This window comes from Desmodus rotundus, chromosome 5 (assembly GCF_022682495.2).
Source record: "Desmodus rotundus isolate HL8 chromosome 5, HLdesRot8A.1, whole genome shotgun sequence".
Taxonomy (NCBI): Eukaryota; Metazoa; Chordata; class Mammalia; order Chiroptera; family Phyllostomidae; genus Desmodus; species Desmodus rotundus.
Genome location: NC_071391.1, coordinates 78,171,515 through 78,185,843, shown reverse-complemented (window position 1 = coordinate 78,185,843; position 14,329 = coordinate 78,171,515). Strand labels below are relative to the sequence as shown.

Genomic DNA, 14,329 nt, shown 5'->3' with positions numbered 1-14,329 from the left:
TCACTGTGATGCCAACCTGATTCATGCCTTTCTGAACACCTACTATTTTCAGGTCATATAAGGGATGGGTATAAATGCAAACAGACACATCTAGACCATGGGACATTTTACAAGATAATTGACTGGGAGTCTTGAACAAGTTAATGACAGGGCAGAGGGGGCAGAGGGGGCAGAGGGAGAGGGCAGAGGGAGAGAAACTGCTTGAATTAAAAAAGTCCAAGAGACATAATAATTAAGTACAATGTGGAGATCTTATTTAAAATTGGATTAGAACAAACCAGCTTTAAAAAGAGATTTGGGGAGAACTGGTAATTTGAATGTGGACTGAACATAGAGGACACGAAGGAATATTGTTAATTTTGTTAGCTGTGATGGCATTTGGGTCAATGGAAGGTAATGTTGATTTTTTTACAGCTTAAGAGTGAAATGAAAAACAGTATAAAATTTCATTAACATGCTTCTACCTTCCAAAAAACAAACATGACAAGTATTTCAAAACCTTGATAATTACTAAATCTGGGTGATTAGTAAAAGGGGAGTTCTTTAATAATATTCTTTTTTTGTATATACTTAAATTTTTTCATAATAAAAAATAAAATAAATAAATTTGAGATTTGCTTAAAAGAATCCATGAAGTTAAAAGTAAAATTCATGCCAGATAAAAGTAAGACGGTAGTAGCTTTTTAAATTTTCCAAACCTGAGTTATTTCTCAGAGGACTTGAATGTTTTCTTGGAGTCTTTCTGGAAGTGGCTTTTGGACCTAATAACTCCATTGTGTCATTTCAAGACAAGGAGACAAGACGACTTTCATACTTACCCGGTCTTCATTTTACTTACTGCAAATTGTACAGTCCAAGAAGTCCCATTCCTCGAAAATCTGTTTTAGGATCATCACCTTGGAAACCAATTTCACACCATTGCTTAGAAATCCGAGATTCCAGTGGAGTATTGGGCTTCAAGAATTGCCACAGCTGGAATAAAGAAGGAAACTTAGCCTGTTGGTATACACACATAAATATTCTTTCCTATTGGCTCAGATTTTGTAAACAACATCATTAGGAGGAACTCTGCAGCAGCTGAATACATGCAAACATATTACAATTAAAGATTTGACCATCTTTCAATTCTCTATAATAGCAGTTCTCAAAATATTGTATGAACACTCTTGGAGGGACACCATGACCTTTTCTGAGGGTCTGGGAGGTAAAAATTATTTCATAATAAAACTAATACGTTTTTGTTTTTTCGTTCTCTTCTTCTCATGAATATATAGTGGGATTTTCCAGAGACTGTATGACATGTGACCATATCACCCCACTGAAAGCAATGGAATATGTGCTTTCATATTTTAGTGTTTTAAATATTTCTGTTTTAATTTGTAATCAGATATTTATCTCCCACAGAAGCTGTTTGGAGATCTCCAAAAATATAGAAAATAATGAAGGGAAGGAGAGAACAGGGAAAATTTTGAGGCCATGCATTATTCAAATCCTTAGAAAATGCTTATTTTACAGCAAACCTTTTAGCAGCATTACTAACAAAAAGAAAAATAGACAGACTTGAGTTTTATTTCTTAGGGTTCATCTAGAATGAGGTGAGAATAAACGTCACACAGCTAAACAAAAGAAGGTCAGTAATGTTCATGAATAACCTCAAAATATATTATTATCTTTAAGAGTTACCTAAAAATGTTTCAATTATAACAATTTGTATTTATAACAAATATTAATGGGCAAATATAAATTCAGAGCACCATGTTCTCCACTGCTTAAGAAATTGGTTCTATTTTTCTAAGTTTTCTATAGAAATATATGTTTAACACATATCATTACTGGAGAAAGTGAGACAATCACAGCTGTACAAATATGTAATGCTCTATTAGTTCTAATAAACAGAGATAAGCATGTAAGCAAATTTGCCTTTAAGAATATTAATAATATTTTATATTATATTTTCACTACAGAGACAAAAATAAATGTAAAATTTCCTTATTACTATTTCAACATAATTCAACTTCTAAACTGTTTGTTCTATGTTATGTAGATTTTAAAATTTAAGCACAACAGGAATACATAAACACTTTGCTTTACAGTGAAATGTCACATATCTGACACAGTACAAAACAATGTTCAACGACAGGAAATACTAACAAAAAAGAGTTGTAATTCGTCAAAGTTATTTTAGGTACTAATCCAAAATTATGTGTTATTCAAAGGATACAATATTTTATCTTAGTAGCATAACCAGTAAATTCAATCTAAGAGTGAGAGAAAAATTTCAGAGTAAATTATGTCATACTTGAAAGCAAAATATGAAACATCGGCACAAGAAATCTCTTTTATTATCCACATAAGAATTTGCCAGTGCATTCATCAAAACAGGAGATACTTCTGAGTTCGTCCGAAGAGTATTTAAAAAATTAGAAAGAAAGGTCTCTTTTAAAAATTCCTTGAGGAACTAATTTGGTTAATACCACAATGAAAAAATAAATGAAAAGAAAACATTTTTTGTATAAAGGACCCATGGACAAAACCAAAGGTGGGGGTAGGATCAAGGGTGGGAAGTGGAGATGGCTGGGGTGGGGGGGAGTTGGGGGGGGGAATGGACACAACTGTACATGAACAACAATAAAAAAAAAGGAAACAGATTGTAAATCCCATCACATTCATGTGGATAATAATTTGAAGTAACCTCAGAGCCCTACATAATTAAATATATCTGGTTTCATCAAGTGAGTGAAATAAAAGAGCAAAAGCAAGCATTTTATTTCTACAGGTAAGTTATAAACCTCATTCATTGGGGGAATACTCAGTTTGGGAGAGTGAAAAGTTTAAAAAATAAAATGCTTTTAAAAGAAATTTCATTTTAATAATTTTATAAGTTAAGACAGACTAGACTAATGGCTAAAAAGTGTCCTTTATTAAGTTCTTAATCCTAACTGCTTTAATAAGGGTACTTTCTTGGTAAATGGAAGTTGTTTATGCTAAAAAAACTCATGCAAAATGCTACCATGTATATATTTCCTGTAAGAATGCTTGAATTACTGGATTCTTTTCTGATAGATAGGCCAGTATCTGAAAAAATTAAGAGTAAGAGGCCAGATGCTCTTGAAGTGGGAGGTGATTTCTTACACGTTGGAAGCAGACTGGAAATCTGAACTTAAGTGGTGGGCCTCTGGTCGGAGCCTCAGAGGAGCTGGCCATCTAAGACTGTGAGATGGGAGTAGAGTTATTACAAAGCCACCTGCCAAGTGCAGGAGATTAGAGTTAAAAAGGGGGATTTTCTGGCAGATGACAGGCTACCACGTGGAAGCAGCATGCTGAATCAGACTATTATCCATCAGGGCCCATGCTCTGTTTAATTCTGCTCTCTTTTGCGCTGAACCTTTACTGCAAGCTTATTTGAACACTTCTGTCTTGTCTCGGGTCTGCCACAGAACAGAAAGGGCAAGGCCATTCACCCACCCAGTCATTCAAAAGCAGCTTTTCACTGAAGTCTCCAGGAGACTATCTCTTGCCAATATGAGAACATCTTTTAATTCTGGGTTATATTTTTCCTATTAAGCCATGAATCCCCATAAAATTTTTCTTTTATTATCAATTTCATTATAAATATTTAATAGAAATGTCCATTTGAATAACTCATATGGATAGTGCTACATGAATATACAGTGATACTATTCAGTTTCATTCCAGCCTATGTTTAAATGATCATAAAATCCAAATTTTTTTTATCCTTTAAGTAGGAACACTGATAATGGTCTCCTATGTTTACAAATCAAAGCAATTAAACATTATAGCAATATATGAAAGTTTCCAAACCAGGAGTCAGCAAACTTTGTTTGTAAAGGGCAAGATAGTAAATACTTTAGGCTTTGGTGGCCATATGGTCATTTCTACAACTACTTAATTTCGCCATTGTAGTACAAAAGTGGCCAGAGGTAGTATACAAATGAATGAATGTGTTTCAACAAAACTTTACTCACAAAAATGGAACATAATCAACAAAAGAAAAAAGCAAAGAAAATATAATCAAAGACATTGAAATTAAGAACAATGTAACAATAGCCAGAGGGGAATGGGGAAGGGATAGTGGGGAGAGGGGTCTACAGGAACTACTATAAAGGACACAAGAGCAAAATCAAGGGGGAGGGTAGAGGTGGGGGAGGGAGGTGGGATTGCCTGGGGTGGGGTGGAGGGATGGGGAGAAAATGCAGATAATTGTAACTGAATAACAATTAAAAAATAAATAAATAAATAAAAAGGGAGGCTGGCCAAAATCAGTCAACAGACTTTATCTTTTTTAAAAATCCTCAACTAAGAATATGTTGATTGATTTTTTTTAGGGAGAGATGAAAGTTGGGGGAGGGGGAGAAGAGAGAGCAAGAGAGAAACACTGATGTGAGAGAGAAACATTTATTGGTTGCCTCCAGTATGCACTCTGACCGGTGATTGAAACTATACCTAGGTTATGTGCCCTGACTGGGGCTCGAACCTGCAACCCTCTGGTGCACGAGACTATACTCCAACCAACTGAGCCACCCAGCCAGGGCTGGCCCACAGACTTAATTTGCTGACCCTTTGTCTAAACAATTCTATAAAGTAGGTAACACAGTTGATATTAGCCATTTTAAAGATGAAGAACCCTAAGCTCAGACAGTTAAACACAAACTATGGGCCAGACTCTGGAAATACAAATGTGAACAAGACATGGTGGCTCCCTCAAGAGGCAGTGGGGCAGAGCAGGGTAGAACCCTTCCTAACTGTGTGAGCTTGGGTGGTCACATAACTGCCAAGCCTGCCTCCTCACCTAAAAATGGGGTTAATACCAGTATCTCACCATAAGGTTATTTGGACACTTACTGACAAGACTGGCACATACTAAACACTCAGTGAATGTTTTATTATTACTGATTTTATTATGATCATACTTGTGATTTATATAAAGAGGAGAATAGAGACCCTACTACTAAGTTTGCTTGGGGAGGATAGAAAAGATTTCTAAATTCAGTGAGTAAGGACTTAAAATTTTTGAGCAGCTTCTGCTGTGAAAATAATAGGTAACAGGGGCAATGGCACGAACAAATACCTGGGCACAGGGGATGGCACAACCTATTCTGGGCCAGGGTGAATGTCAGAGCACGGTGGAAATGCGCTGTACGTGATGGGGATGTAGGAAAACAGCTTAAAGAAATAAATTGGAAAGGGTTCAGAATGTGTGCTAAGATGCATGGGCTTTCTACTATTTATACATAGGGAGCCTGAAGTTTTTAACATAGAGAATGACATGACTAGATAATCACTCCAGTAGTATTTAAGGAGATGGGAGGAAGGAAGCATTAGAGGCCCAAGTTGGAGAAAACGACTAGAATAAGGCAGTTGGCATGGAAAACACTCAACAGGTATTTGTGGGGAGCTCTATAGTAAGATTTAGTGATATTTACAAATGCGCCATATCTCCCTAACTAGATTGCAAACCACTTAAGGGAAGAAAAGATGCTTTTTTTCAAAGTGCCTAACACAGAAGTAGACCGTCCTGGCTTATAATGTGCTGTGTGAATCAGAGCTGGATTAAAATGATTATTGTTTGCTCACCTCTGAAGTAAACATGAACCATCACTTTCATTACATCTTATAGCAGTGACAATAAAAAATGATCACATATACGTGCTTAAGTCATGTTAACAGATAAGTCACATCACAAAAGTTCTTGACTATCTAGTGAACTACAATAATTCATGCATTTACCCATTACTTGTTAAAAACCTACTATGTGCCAGCACACATACAACAGATCAACTAGGATGGTGCATGGCAAGTGCCCAAACGTCACTGATTCAGTGGGCACCTCAGCCATTCTAACAAATTGTTCAGGTGCTTGTGGTTAGTCTGTTAATTATACCAACTTCTCTTTCTTTCACCTCTTTTTTAAAACAGATTTTATTTACTTATTTTTACAGAGAGGGGAAGGGAAGGAGAAAGAGAGAGAAAGAAATATCGATTGGTTGCCCCGACTGGGGACTGAACTTGCAACCCAGACATGTGCCCTGACCCAGAATCAAACTGTGGACCTTTTGATTTGCGGATGACGCCCAACCAACTGAGCCACGTGGGTTAGGGCTCTTTCTTTCACCTCTTAATTCCCACCTTGAGATTATTTTATTGAACTCTACTACCTGTATTATAAATGAAAAAATGAGGCAATAAAAGATGAAGCTCAGTCAATAGCTTAGCTAAAATTAAGCAGAAGAGAGGGAAGGAGAAGAAAACTATTGTTAAGAATGAGGCTTCTTTAATTTTTAATGCTTTGCATCAGATCTAGCAGTAATTAGTACAGACAAATGAGTCATCTGCTTAAGTGCTTACATACACAAAAACACATACTCCTTCACACAAAAACACAACAGGATACATTTTTAAAATTACAACTTGTATGACATTTTTCTCTCTTTAAAAGTATATTTCATTGATCATGCTATTACAGTTGTCTCATTTTTTTCCTTCCTTTTATCCCCCTCTGCTCTGTACCAGTCCTCCCTCCAACATTCCCCACCTTAGTTCATGTCCATGGGTCGTACATATAAGTTCTTCGACTTCTCCATTTCCTATACTACTCTTAACCTCTCCCTGTCTATTTTGTACCTACCAATCAGGCTTCTTATTTCCTGTACCTTTTCCCCCATTCTACCCACTCCTCTTCCCCGCTGCTAACCCTCCATGTGATCTCCATTTCTGTGATTCTGTTCCTGTTCTAGTTGTTTGCTTAGTTTGTTTTTGTTTCTGTAGATTCAGTTGTTGATAGTTGTATTTGTTGTCATTTTACTGTTCATAGTTTTGATCTCCTTCTTTTTCTTATGTTAAGTCCCTTTAACATTTCATATAAGGGCTTGGTGGTGATGAACTCCTTTAACTTGACCTTAGCTGGAAAGCACTTTATCTGCCCTTCCATTCTAAATGATAGTGTTACTGGATAGAGTAATCTTGGATGTAATCTTGCTTTCCATGATTTTGAATACTTCTTTCCAGCCCCTTCTTGCTTGTAAGGTTTCTTTTGAGAAACCAGCTGACAGTCTTCTGGAAACTCCTTTGTAGGTCACTGTCTCCTTTTCTCTTTCTGCTTTTAATATTCTCTCCTTATCTTTCATCTTGGGTAATGCAATTATGATGTGTCTTGGTGTGTTCTTCTTTGGGTCCAACTTCTTTGGGACTCTCTGAGCTTCCTGGACTTGCATGTCTATTTCCTTCATCAGATTGGGGAAGTTTTCTTTCATTAATTTTTTAAATAAGTTTTCAATTTATTGCTCCTCCTCTTCTCCTTCTGGCACCCCTATGATTCAGATGTTGGAATATTTAAAGTTGTCCCAGGGGTTCCGAAGCCTCTCCTAATTTTTTGAATTCTTGTTTCTTCATTCTGTTCTGGTTGAATGTTTATTTCTTCCTTCTGGTCCAAATTGTTGATTTGAGTCCCAGTTTCCTTCTCTTCACTTTTGGTTCCCTATATATTTTTCTTTATTTCACTTTGTACAGCCTTCACTTCTTTATTTTGTGGCGATGCTCAACCATTTCTGTGAGCATCCTGATTACCAGTGTTTTGAACTCTAAATCTGATACGTTGGCTATCTCTTCATCACTTAGTTCTTTTTCTGGAGTTTTGATCTTTCCTTTCATTTGGGCCATATTTCTTTTTCTTGGTGTACCTGTTACATTGTAAGAGGTGGAGCCTTAGGTATTTGCCAGGGCAGAATGACCCACTTTGCTGCCTTGTGGTGCTATATGGGGGGGGAGGGGTCAGAGAGGGAACAATGCTGCTTGCTGGGCTCTCGGCCCACTTGCTGTCACTTCCCCCCGCTACACACAAGCAAATTGGGCCCTTCTGGTGCTGATTCCAGGGTAGATGGGCTTGTGTACATTCTAGGACCCTGGGGGCCCCTCCAACGACCTTGCCTGTGAGACTGGTAGTTTCTCCTGCCAACGCAACCCCCACAGGTTTTTACAGCTAGAGGTTTTGAAGTTTTCTTTCCTAGGTTCTGGAACCCTGGGTTGCGTGGTCTATCTCACTCCCCAGTTGTTCTTCCCGCTTTATCTGCACGCGAATGTGGGACTACCTGGTCCGCCATTGCCCTCCGGCAACGCTGCCGCCTTGCCCTCCGGGCCCATCAGCTGCTGCTTTGAAGCACATCCTCTCCACCCTGGCTGCCCTTCTCCACTCCTCCTACCAGTCTGAATGAATGTTTCTTCTTTAACTCCTTGGTTGTCAGACTTCCACACAGTTAGATTTTTTTTGGCAGCTCTCGTTTTTTGGGTTTTTTTTTTTTTTTTAATTGATTGTTGTCCTTCTTTTGGTTGTGCAACGAAGCAAAGTGTATCTACCTACGCCTCCATCTTGGCCAGAAGCCTTGGCATTTTTCAATAAAATAAAGTTAGGGCAGCTAAACAAATGTTTTCTTCCAATTTTGTTACTGCCTTTTTAAATTTTAGGCACTACTCTGGACATGGGGTCACAAAGATGGATGAGACACAGGCAATGAACTAGTTGGTAAAGCCTACTTTTCTTTCTGGTTCAGATGTTAGAAGTAAAGTTTTCATTAGAAAATCCATGTGAGACTTTAGATGCAAAGCCAATTTTCTTTTGTAACCTGAGAAAGCATCAGAGGTGATTTTTGTGGGCTTTCACATTTGGCTCAAGTTTAGATTGTTTAACTGTGTTGGAAGCCATAGGAGAAACAGCCTTTGTCAAAGAGTGACCTGGGATTTCCACTTACGACTTCTAATAGACATCAAAGAAGATGAAGTTGGTTTCTGCTTCAGTAATAGCCCTCTTGGGAAATTACCCAAGACCTTATTGATGATTATTTATTCATGTAACTTGCAGAGTATTAGAAGAGGAGATAAAGATTTATATCTGGTGTATTGGAAGACTAATATGCAATTCTAAATACTCCTTCTGGCTATCAAAACAAGACCTTAGGAATCTTATATGACCTGATGGTATATTATGAAACATTAATAAAACATTACCTCAAAGCACTGAATTTTGAATTAAAAAATTAAGAGAAAAATTTTAAATCAACCTTTAGAACTAAACTAGTAATCTAAAGTGTTTTCTAAATTAACTTCTGAAAATAGATGACGGAATGCCTATCACATAGCAGGGGCTTGGCAGACATTAGCTGACCCAAGCAAAGGCCTAGAATGTGCTTGAGGACTAACCTTCAAAAGCATTTCCTCATGTTGGGGATTATCAGAATCATAGGGTTCTCTGCGCAGTTTTTCCACATCTGCAATAAGGTTTCTGTACCCAACGATCTGCAGAAGGCAAGCCTGAAGAGAGATTCCCAACCTAAGGTGTTCAGAAAGAAGAAACACACATGAAGAAAGACAAAACATACTTTGGCATTTGTTCACTTGATATATGCACAACAGGACTTTTCCTGTTCATTCAATACATAGGAAATTGCCCAAATAGGATCTAACAGAAGCACAATTTCTTACTGAAACTCATGGACAGTTGTAGAACTTGGCTGAAACTTCCCTCTCATTCTGGCCTTTTCTTAAGCCATGTGCAACAATGTGGTTTAAAAAACATGGGAGCGTTTTATGCAGGTGACTTGTGAAATGTAGAAAACAAAGGTGATAATGAGTTCTTAGGGAGCATGTAGCCCCCGCTAGGTAGGTATATCAGAACACTTTTGGGGGGGGTGTTTAGAGATAGTGGCAGAGGGAGGAAATAGCTCTCAGGTGCTTAGGAGCAAAAAATTTTCAAAACAACAAAAATACCTCTCTGTTTGGGAGCATTCCTGAACAGATAAGGCAATGCTAAGAGAAAGAACTCACTACTTTACAAGGTTTCCCATTCCATTTCAACTCCTCTAGTTGTCTGAACACTTTTTTAGGCTGAAACAAAATCCACTTTCCTTATCACCAAGTGGCTCAAATTCTGTTCTCTGAGCAAATGTATTTCCACATTTCCCATGTCTATTTATTTTAAGATAGTGATTCTTTCTTCTAGTTTCATCTCCAGGGTTAAAAACAAAAAACCTCTGTTCCTTCAATTCCTTCTCATGCAGCATAGTTTTGAGGTGTTTTATTGTGTTGCTCAGTCTTCTCTGAATGTACGTGTTTAACAGTCCCATTACAACACATGGCTGGGACAGAAAGCAAGCTGGCAAGCGTGACACCTGGAGGATCATTAATTCCTGTTGTCTAAATGCTGTTTCTTGCCTATAACTTAGAAGGTAAAACAGGGTTTCTTTTAGAAGTCACGTAACAGGTTTATTAAACAGATGGCTAACTCATCACCAAGATTCTTTTTTCATATAAACTACAGTCACATAAATTATTCTCCTACATTCATTTGCTGGCATTTTAAAATCTAAAGGAAATATTTATTTCACATTTATTTATTTCAGCTAGATTCTTTACAGTCATTAGCTTTTATGATTCAAAATAGTTGAATGTTGGCAATTTCATATGATTTAACCCAAGAGTTACTCTCCCATATACTCCTATCCCTGATTCACTCACTAAGTTTGAACATTCTTGTTGTGATGGTCATTATAATCACAATGACAGTGTCATCATCATCTTTTTTGGGGGGAGAGAGGAATAAGATGTATAGAAAATTAAGACTAAAGTAGGGGCAACAGAAAATTATGTCTTAGGATGTGTACTTACCCCAGATGTAGAGGGCAGTGTCAGATAACCCAGAATACTAAACTTACATAAAACTGAATGTTCAATTAAATGACCCTTATCCCTACTTGTTACCATAGCACCAAAAACTAAATTGGGTATTTTAATATAGGAAAAGTGAACAGTGGCACTGGTCACCCAGGAAAACAGTGCAGGACTGAAAAGAGTTAATTCTGAGGGAAAGAGGAAAGGGGGAAAAATGAAACAAGAGAGAACAAGAGAGTCAAATTCAATTTTTACTGTAGTAATTTTTACCAGCAGCGTAAGCAGCACTTGAAAAAAATGTAATTAAAACAAAGTGAAGTTAATAGTAGTAATGGCTTGATAAATTATAAAATATTTCCCCTTGCCCTCTCTATTTCTTATTTTTTCCAGAAAGTTATTTAAATTAAAAAAATCACATTTTGTGAATGTCAGTATAGGAAAAAAATAGTAAAATATAATCTACTACCAATAAGGTTTTATTTTCCTAAAGACAATCAAAAGAATAGATGGCAAGGAAATGCTCTTGAATGAAACATACAACTTTCACAGAAGCGACAGAAAAGACCTGCTATTAAATTAATAAAATCTCTAAATGTGATTATAAGTCTAGTAGATCCTTCATGCCTAATGGTAGTCTTAAATTTTTCGTTCAACTTAATTTAAAATAAATTGTCTTATTATCACCTTTCCAGAGAAATAAAATGTATGTCAAAAGGTTTCAAAAAGACTTCTATTGCATAATTAAATCACCTTTAATGGCTGAATAAGAAAAAGGCAGCTAATTAGCTGGCATGTGCAGAAGAATGCTATAGAGACCACATAGAAATGGAGTTTTGTGATGAGACCCAATTAGCTAGTACCTAGAATACTTCCAAGAGACAGACATATGTAAAATGAACTCAGAAATTCCCTTAACTATAGCTCCCAGTCTTTGGCAATTAAAAGCCTTTCTCAGTGACAACACCTGAAGTTCTCATGAATATCTAAAAGACAGTTACCTACCGAAACTGTCTCTAAATATATCTGCATGCAGAATTTATTCTACCCAATATCCTTAACCTAAATTTTTACTGAAAAATTCCTCTTCCCAATGGAAAATATAAAGCTAATTTTAAATGTCATGTACATTGCCAAGTGCATTTTAATACTTCCAAGATGAGATGAATAAAGTACCAAGTTCTAAAGTCTTCATATAAAAACCATCTCTCCCTCCCACACATGCCTGACTTCTTGACAGGCATGTAGCAACTGTCTCCAAGATGTTCAGCCTGTCATAAGCTGATGGAGCATAATCAGCCTGGGCACATTTGCAATTTGAACTGCATGAAGAGGCTGTTGATGAAATAGACTCCCTTTAATTGATACCAGAGGCATCCATTTTATTTCTTACGTTCTCTGCACCTCAAAGCATAAGCATGAATCACAAAAAGTTCAAAGTTGTTGCTATTTACAAACATGAAAAAGGCACCCTTTTTCTTTATTCTTCATCTGAAAGTCAAAACATTGCAGATGATTTGGGACTGGGGAGGTTGAGAGATTGAGAGAGATTGAAAGGGAGAGGCAGACAGAGAGAAACAGCAAGTGCATTATATAAATAATAAATGCATAGCCATGACTTGTGTTCTATATTTACAAAATAGTAAAAATAATTCTTACTGTGGATTTATGTCAGGGTTAATTTTTTTCAGTTCCATGATGTCTTCTATAGTTTTTTCAATAGCATCAGGGTGAACACCCACTGAAGTCTGCAACAGCTGGAAAACATGTCTCAATCATTTTCCTTGTCATGAACACCAGAGTTTAAGTGGGGTCTATTTAGATAGGGGCTTCGAGTATTTGTTTGAAGCTTCTGTGTGAAGATACTAAACTAAACTTAGAGTAAATATTGATCTCAGTTTAAAAAACTAAAAAAAATTTAGTATTTTAATTCTAGTAAATTTGACATTTTCATGATGATGGTAGTGCAATTTTCCTGGTTAAGGTAATAACATAAAATAGAAATAATGGGGTTTTTTTTTTTTTACCATTTTCATCTGTTTTAAACTACTTACATTGAAATACTTTCTTTTCCTCTCTCACCATACCTGGTTTCCATTGTTACTGGGCATTATGTCTATGATTGAGTGACGTTCATGGGGGATATAGTCTTAGGGTGCCAAAATTAAATAATAATATTCAAGAATCTTGAAAAAATAGGTTTTCTCTCTTATGTGGATGCTTTACTATGTGCTATAAAAACTAGAATAGTAGCTTCTTTGATTTTCTTGGAAAATCCTGAGTATAAAGTTAAATGATCTGGATATTGAGAGTTAATGTCACTCTTATTTTCAAGGAATATTTATTTTATGATTTGGGAAGAGGTATAGAAAAGGATGATTCAACAGTGGGGTAGTAAGTATATCTTACATCTGCCTAAAAAATTCACATGCAGTAGCCATTTCCATGCTAAAAGCAAAGGCAATTCTTACTTTTCAGATTTTTTTTTCTCTTAGGAGAGAGGGAGGGAGGGAGGAAGTGGGGGGAGGAGGGGGAGGGAGGGAGGGAGGGAAAGAGAGAGAGAGAGAGAGAGAGAGAAGAGAGGAAAGAGAATGTCCAGGGGAAAGAAGGGGGATAGGGAAAGGCATGGGTGTACTCCATAGAGACAGCCACCTCAGTTTTTATTAGTTTTTATAGCAAATGGTATATTTTGTTTCTTGAAATTTTTACTTTTTGATGATGGAGGGAAGCTTCCAAGTGAAAAGTTGCTGAAAAATATATAATCAATTTTGCTTACCTTACTTTTTGAATCCCTCAGTGATGTTTCTATAAAAGAGATAATTTTAAAAATCATTAAAAATTATCCTTTACATTTGGTTTAAAATTACTATGCTGAACTAAAACACTGTATCCTCAGTGCCACCAGGCCTACATTTTGCTTACTTCCTTGTTTCATGCTTACCGATCTTCATGGTTCTAGAAGCTCCAGGCTTGGTGTTGTAACAGATCCGCTGTAGTTCACATCTTCCGGTCAGCTTCCTCATTACAAATTTCAGGCAGCGCCACAAAAATTTACAGTAAAAATACAGGCACACCTGGATCAGCATTCTGTCAAAAACAAAAGACAGCACCCTTCCACTAGAACTCTGGAAGAGAACAGAAAGCAGCCACCACCAGCAAGAAAAGAAGCCCAGAAGAAAATCAGCCATTAGACTTCTGGTTTACACACTATTCCATTTGTCTGACCCCATGTCATTTTATTTGAGGTAGCTACAAACTCATCATTGGGAGGTAAGCCCAGGCCTATGAGGACACACTTATATGACTACAAGCAGCTCCAGAATGCCCTATCCTAGTAAATAAGAATTCCAACAAACTAAGTGCAAGGCACAGGAATCCCTTCCTTTCCTAGCTTTGCCTAAAAACAATTTAAAAATAAATCAGTAGCTTTAAAGTAGTTTCTAGAAGTTGTTTCTCCCTTAGACGTTGGGACAGAATGGGCCACAGCAACTGTCCTCCTTCTGCCACCGCGGACAGCCTCTCAGCTCACCTTGGTTCACTTCCAGCGCATCCTTAGTGCCCCCACTTTGGCTATTTCTTCCATATTTCCATTCTTTTCTCCTTCCCTCTGCTCTCCTTTAGGTACTGTTGTCCTCCTTGAGGACTTGGTTGTGTG

The 14,329-nt window shown here is 37.0% G+C and overlaps 1 protein-coding gene across 3 annotated transcripts in view; it reads right to left on the bottom strand.

Annotated features, from left to right (window-relative positions):
• Positions 1–14,329, bottom strand: part of ELMOD1 (ELMO domain containing 1) — a 77,658-nt gene that overhangs the window by 21,318 nt on the left and 42,011 nt on the right. For all 3 annotated transcript variants that reach the window (XM_071221479.1, XM_071221478.1, XM_053925606.2), the window contains 5 exons: positions 13,616–13,761; positions 13,451–13,479; positions 12,334–12,431; positions 9,211–9,340; positions 839–972 (listed from right to left, as the gene is read on the bottom strand). In XM_071221479.1, the coding sequence (XP_071077580.1) occupies positions 839–972; positions 9,211–9,340; positions 12,334–12,431; positions 13,451–13,479; positions 13,616–13,760 (536 nt within the window). In that variant the 5' untranslated portion in view covers position 13,761. The remainder of the gene's footprint in view (positions 1–838; positions 973–9,210; positions 9,341–12,333; positions 12,432–13,450; positions 13,480–13,615; positions 13,762–14,329) is intronic.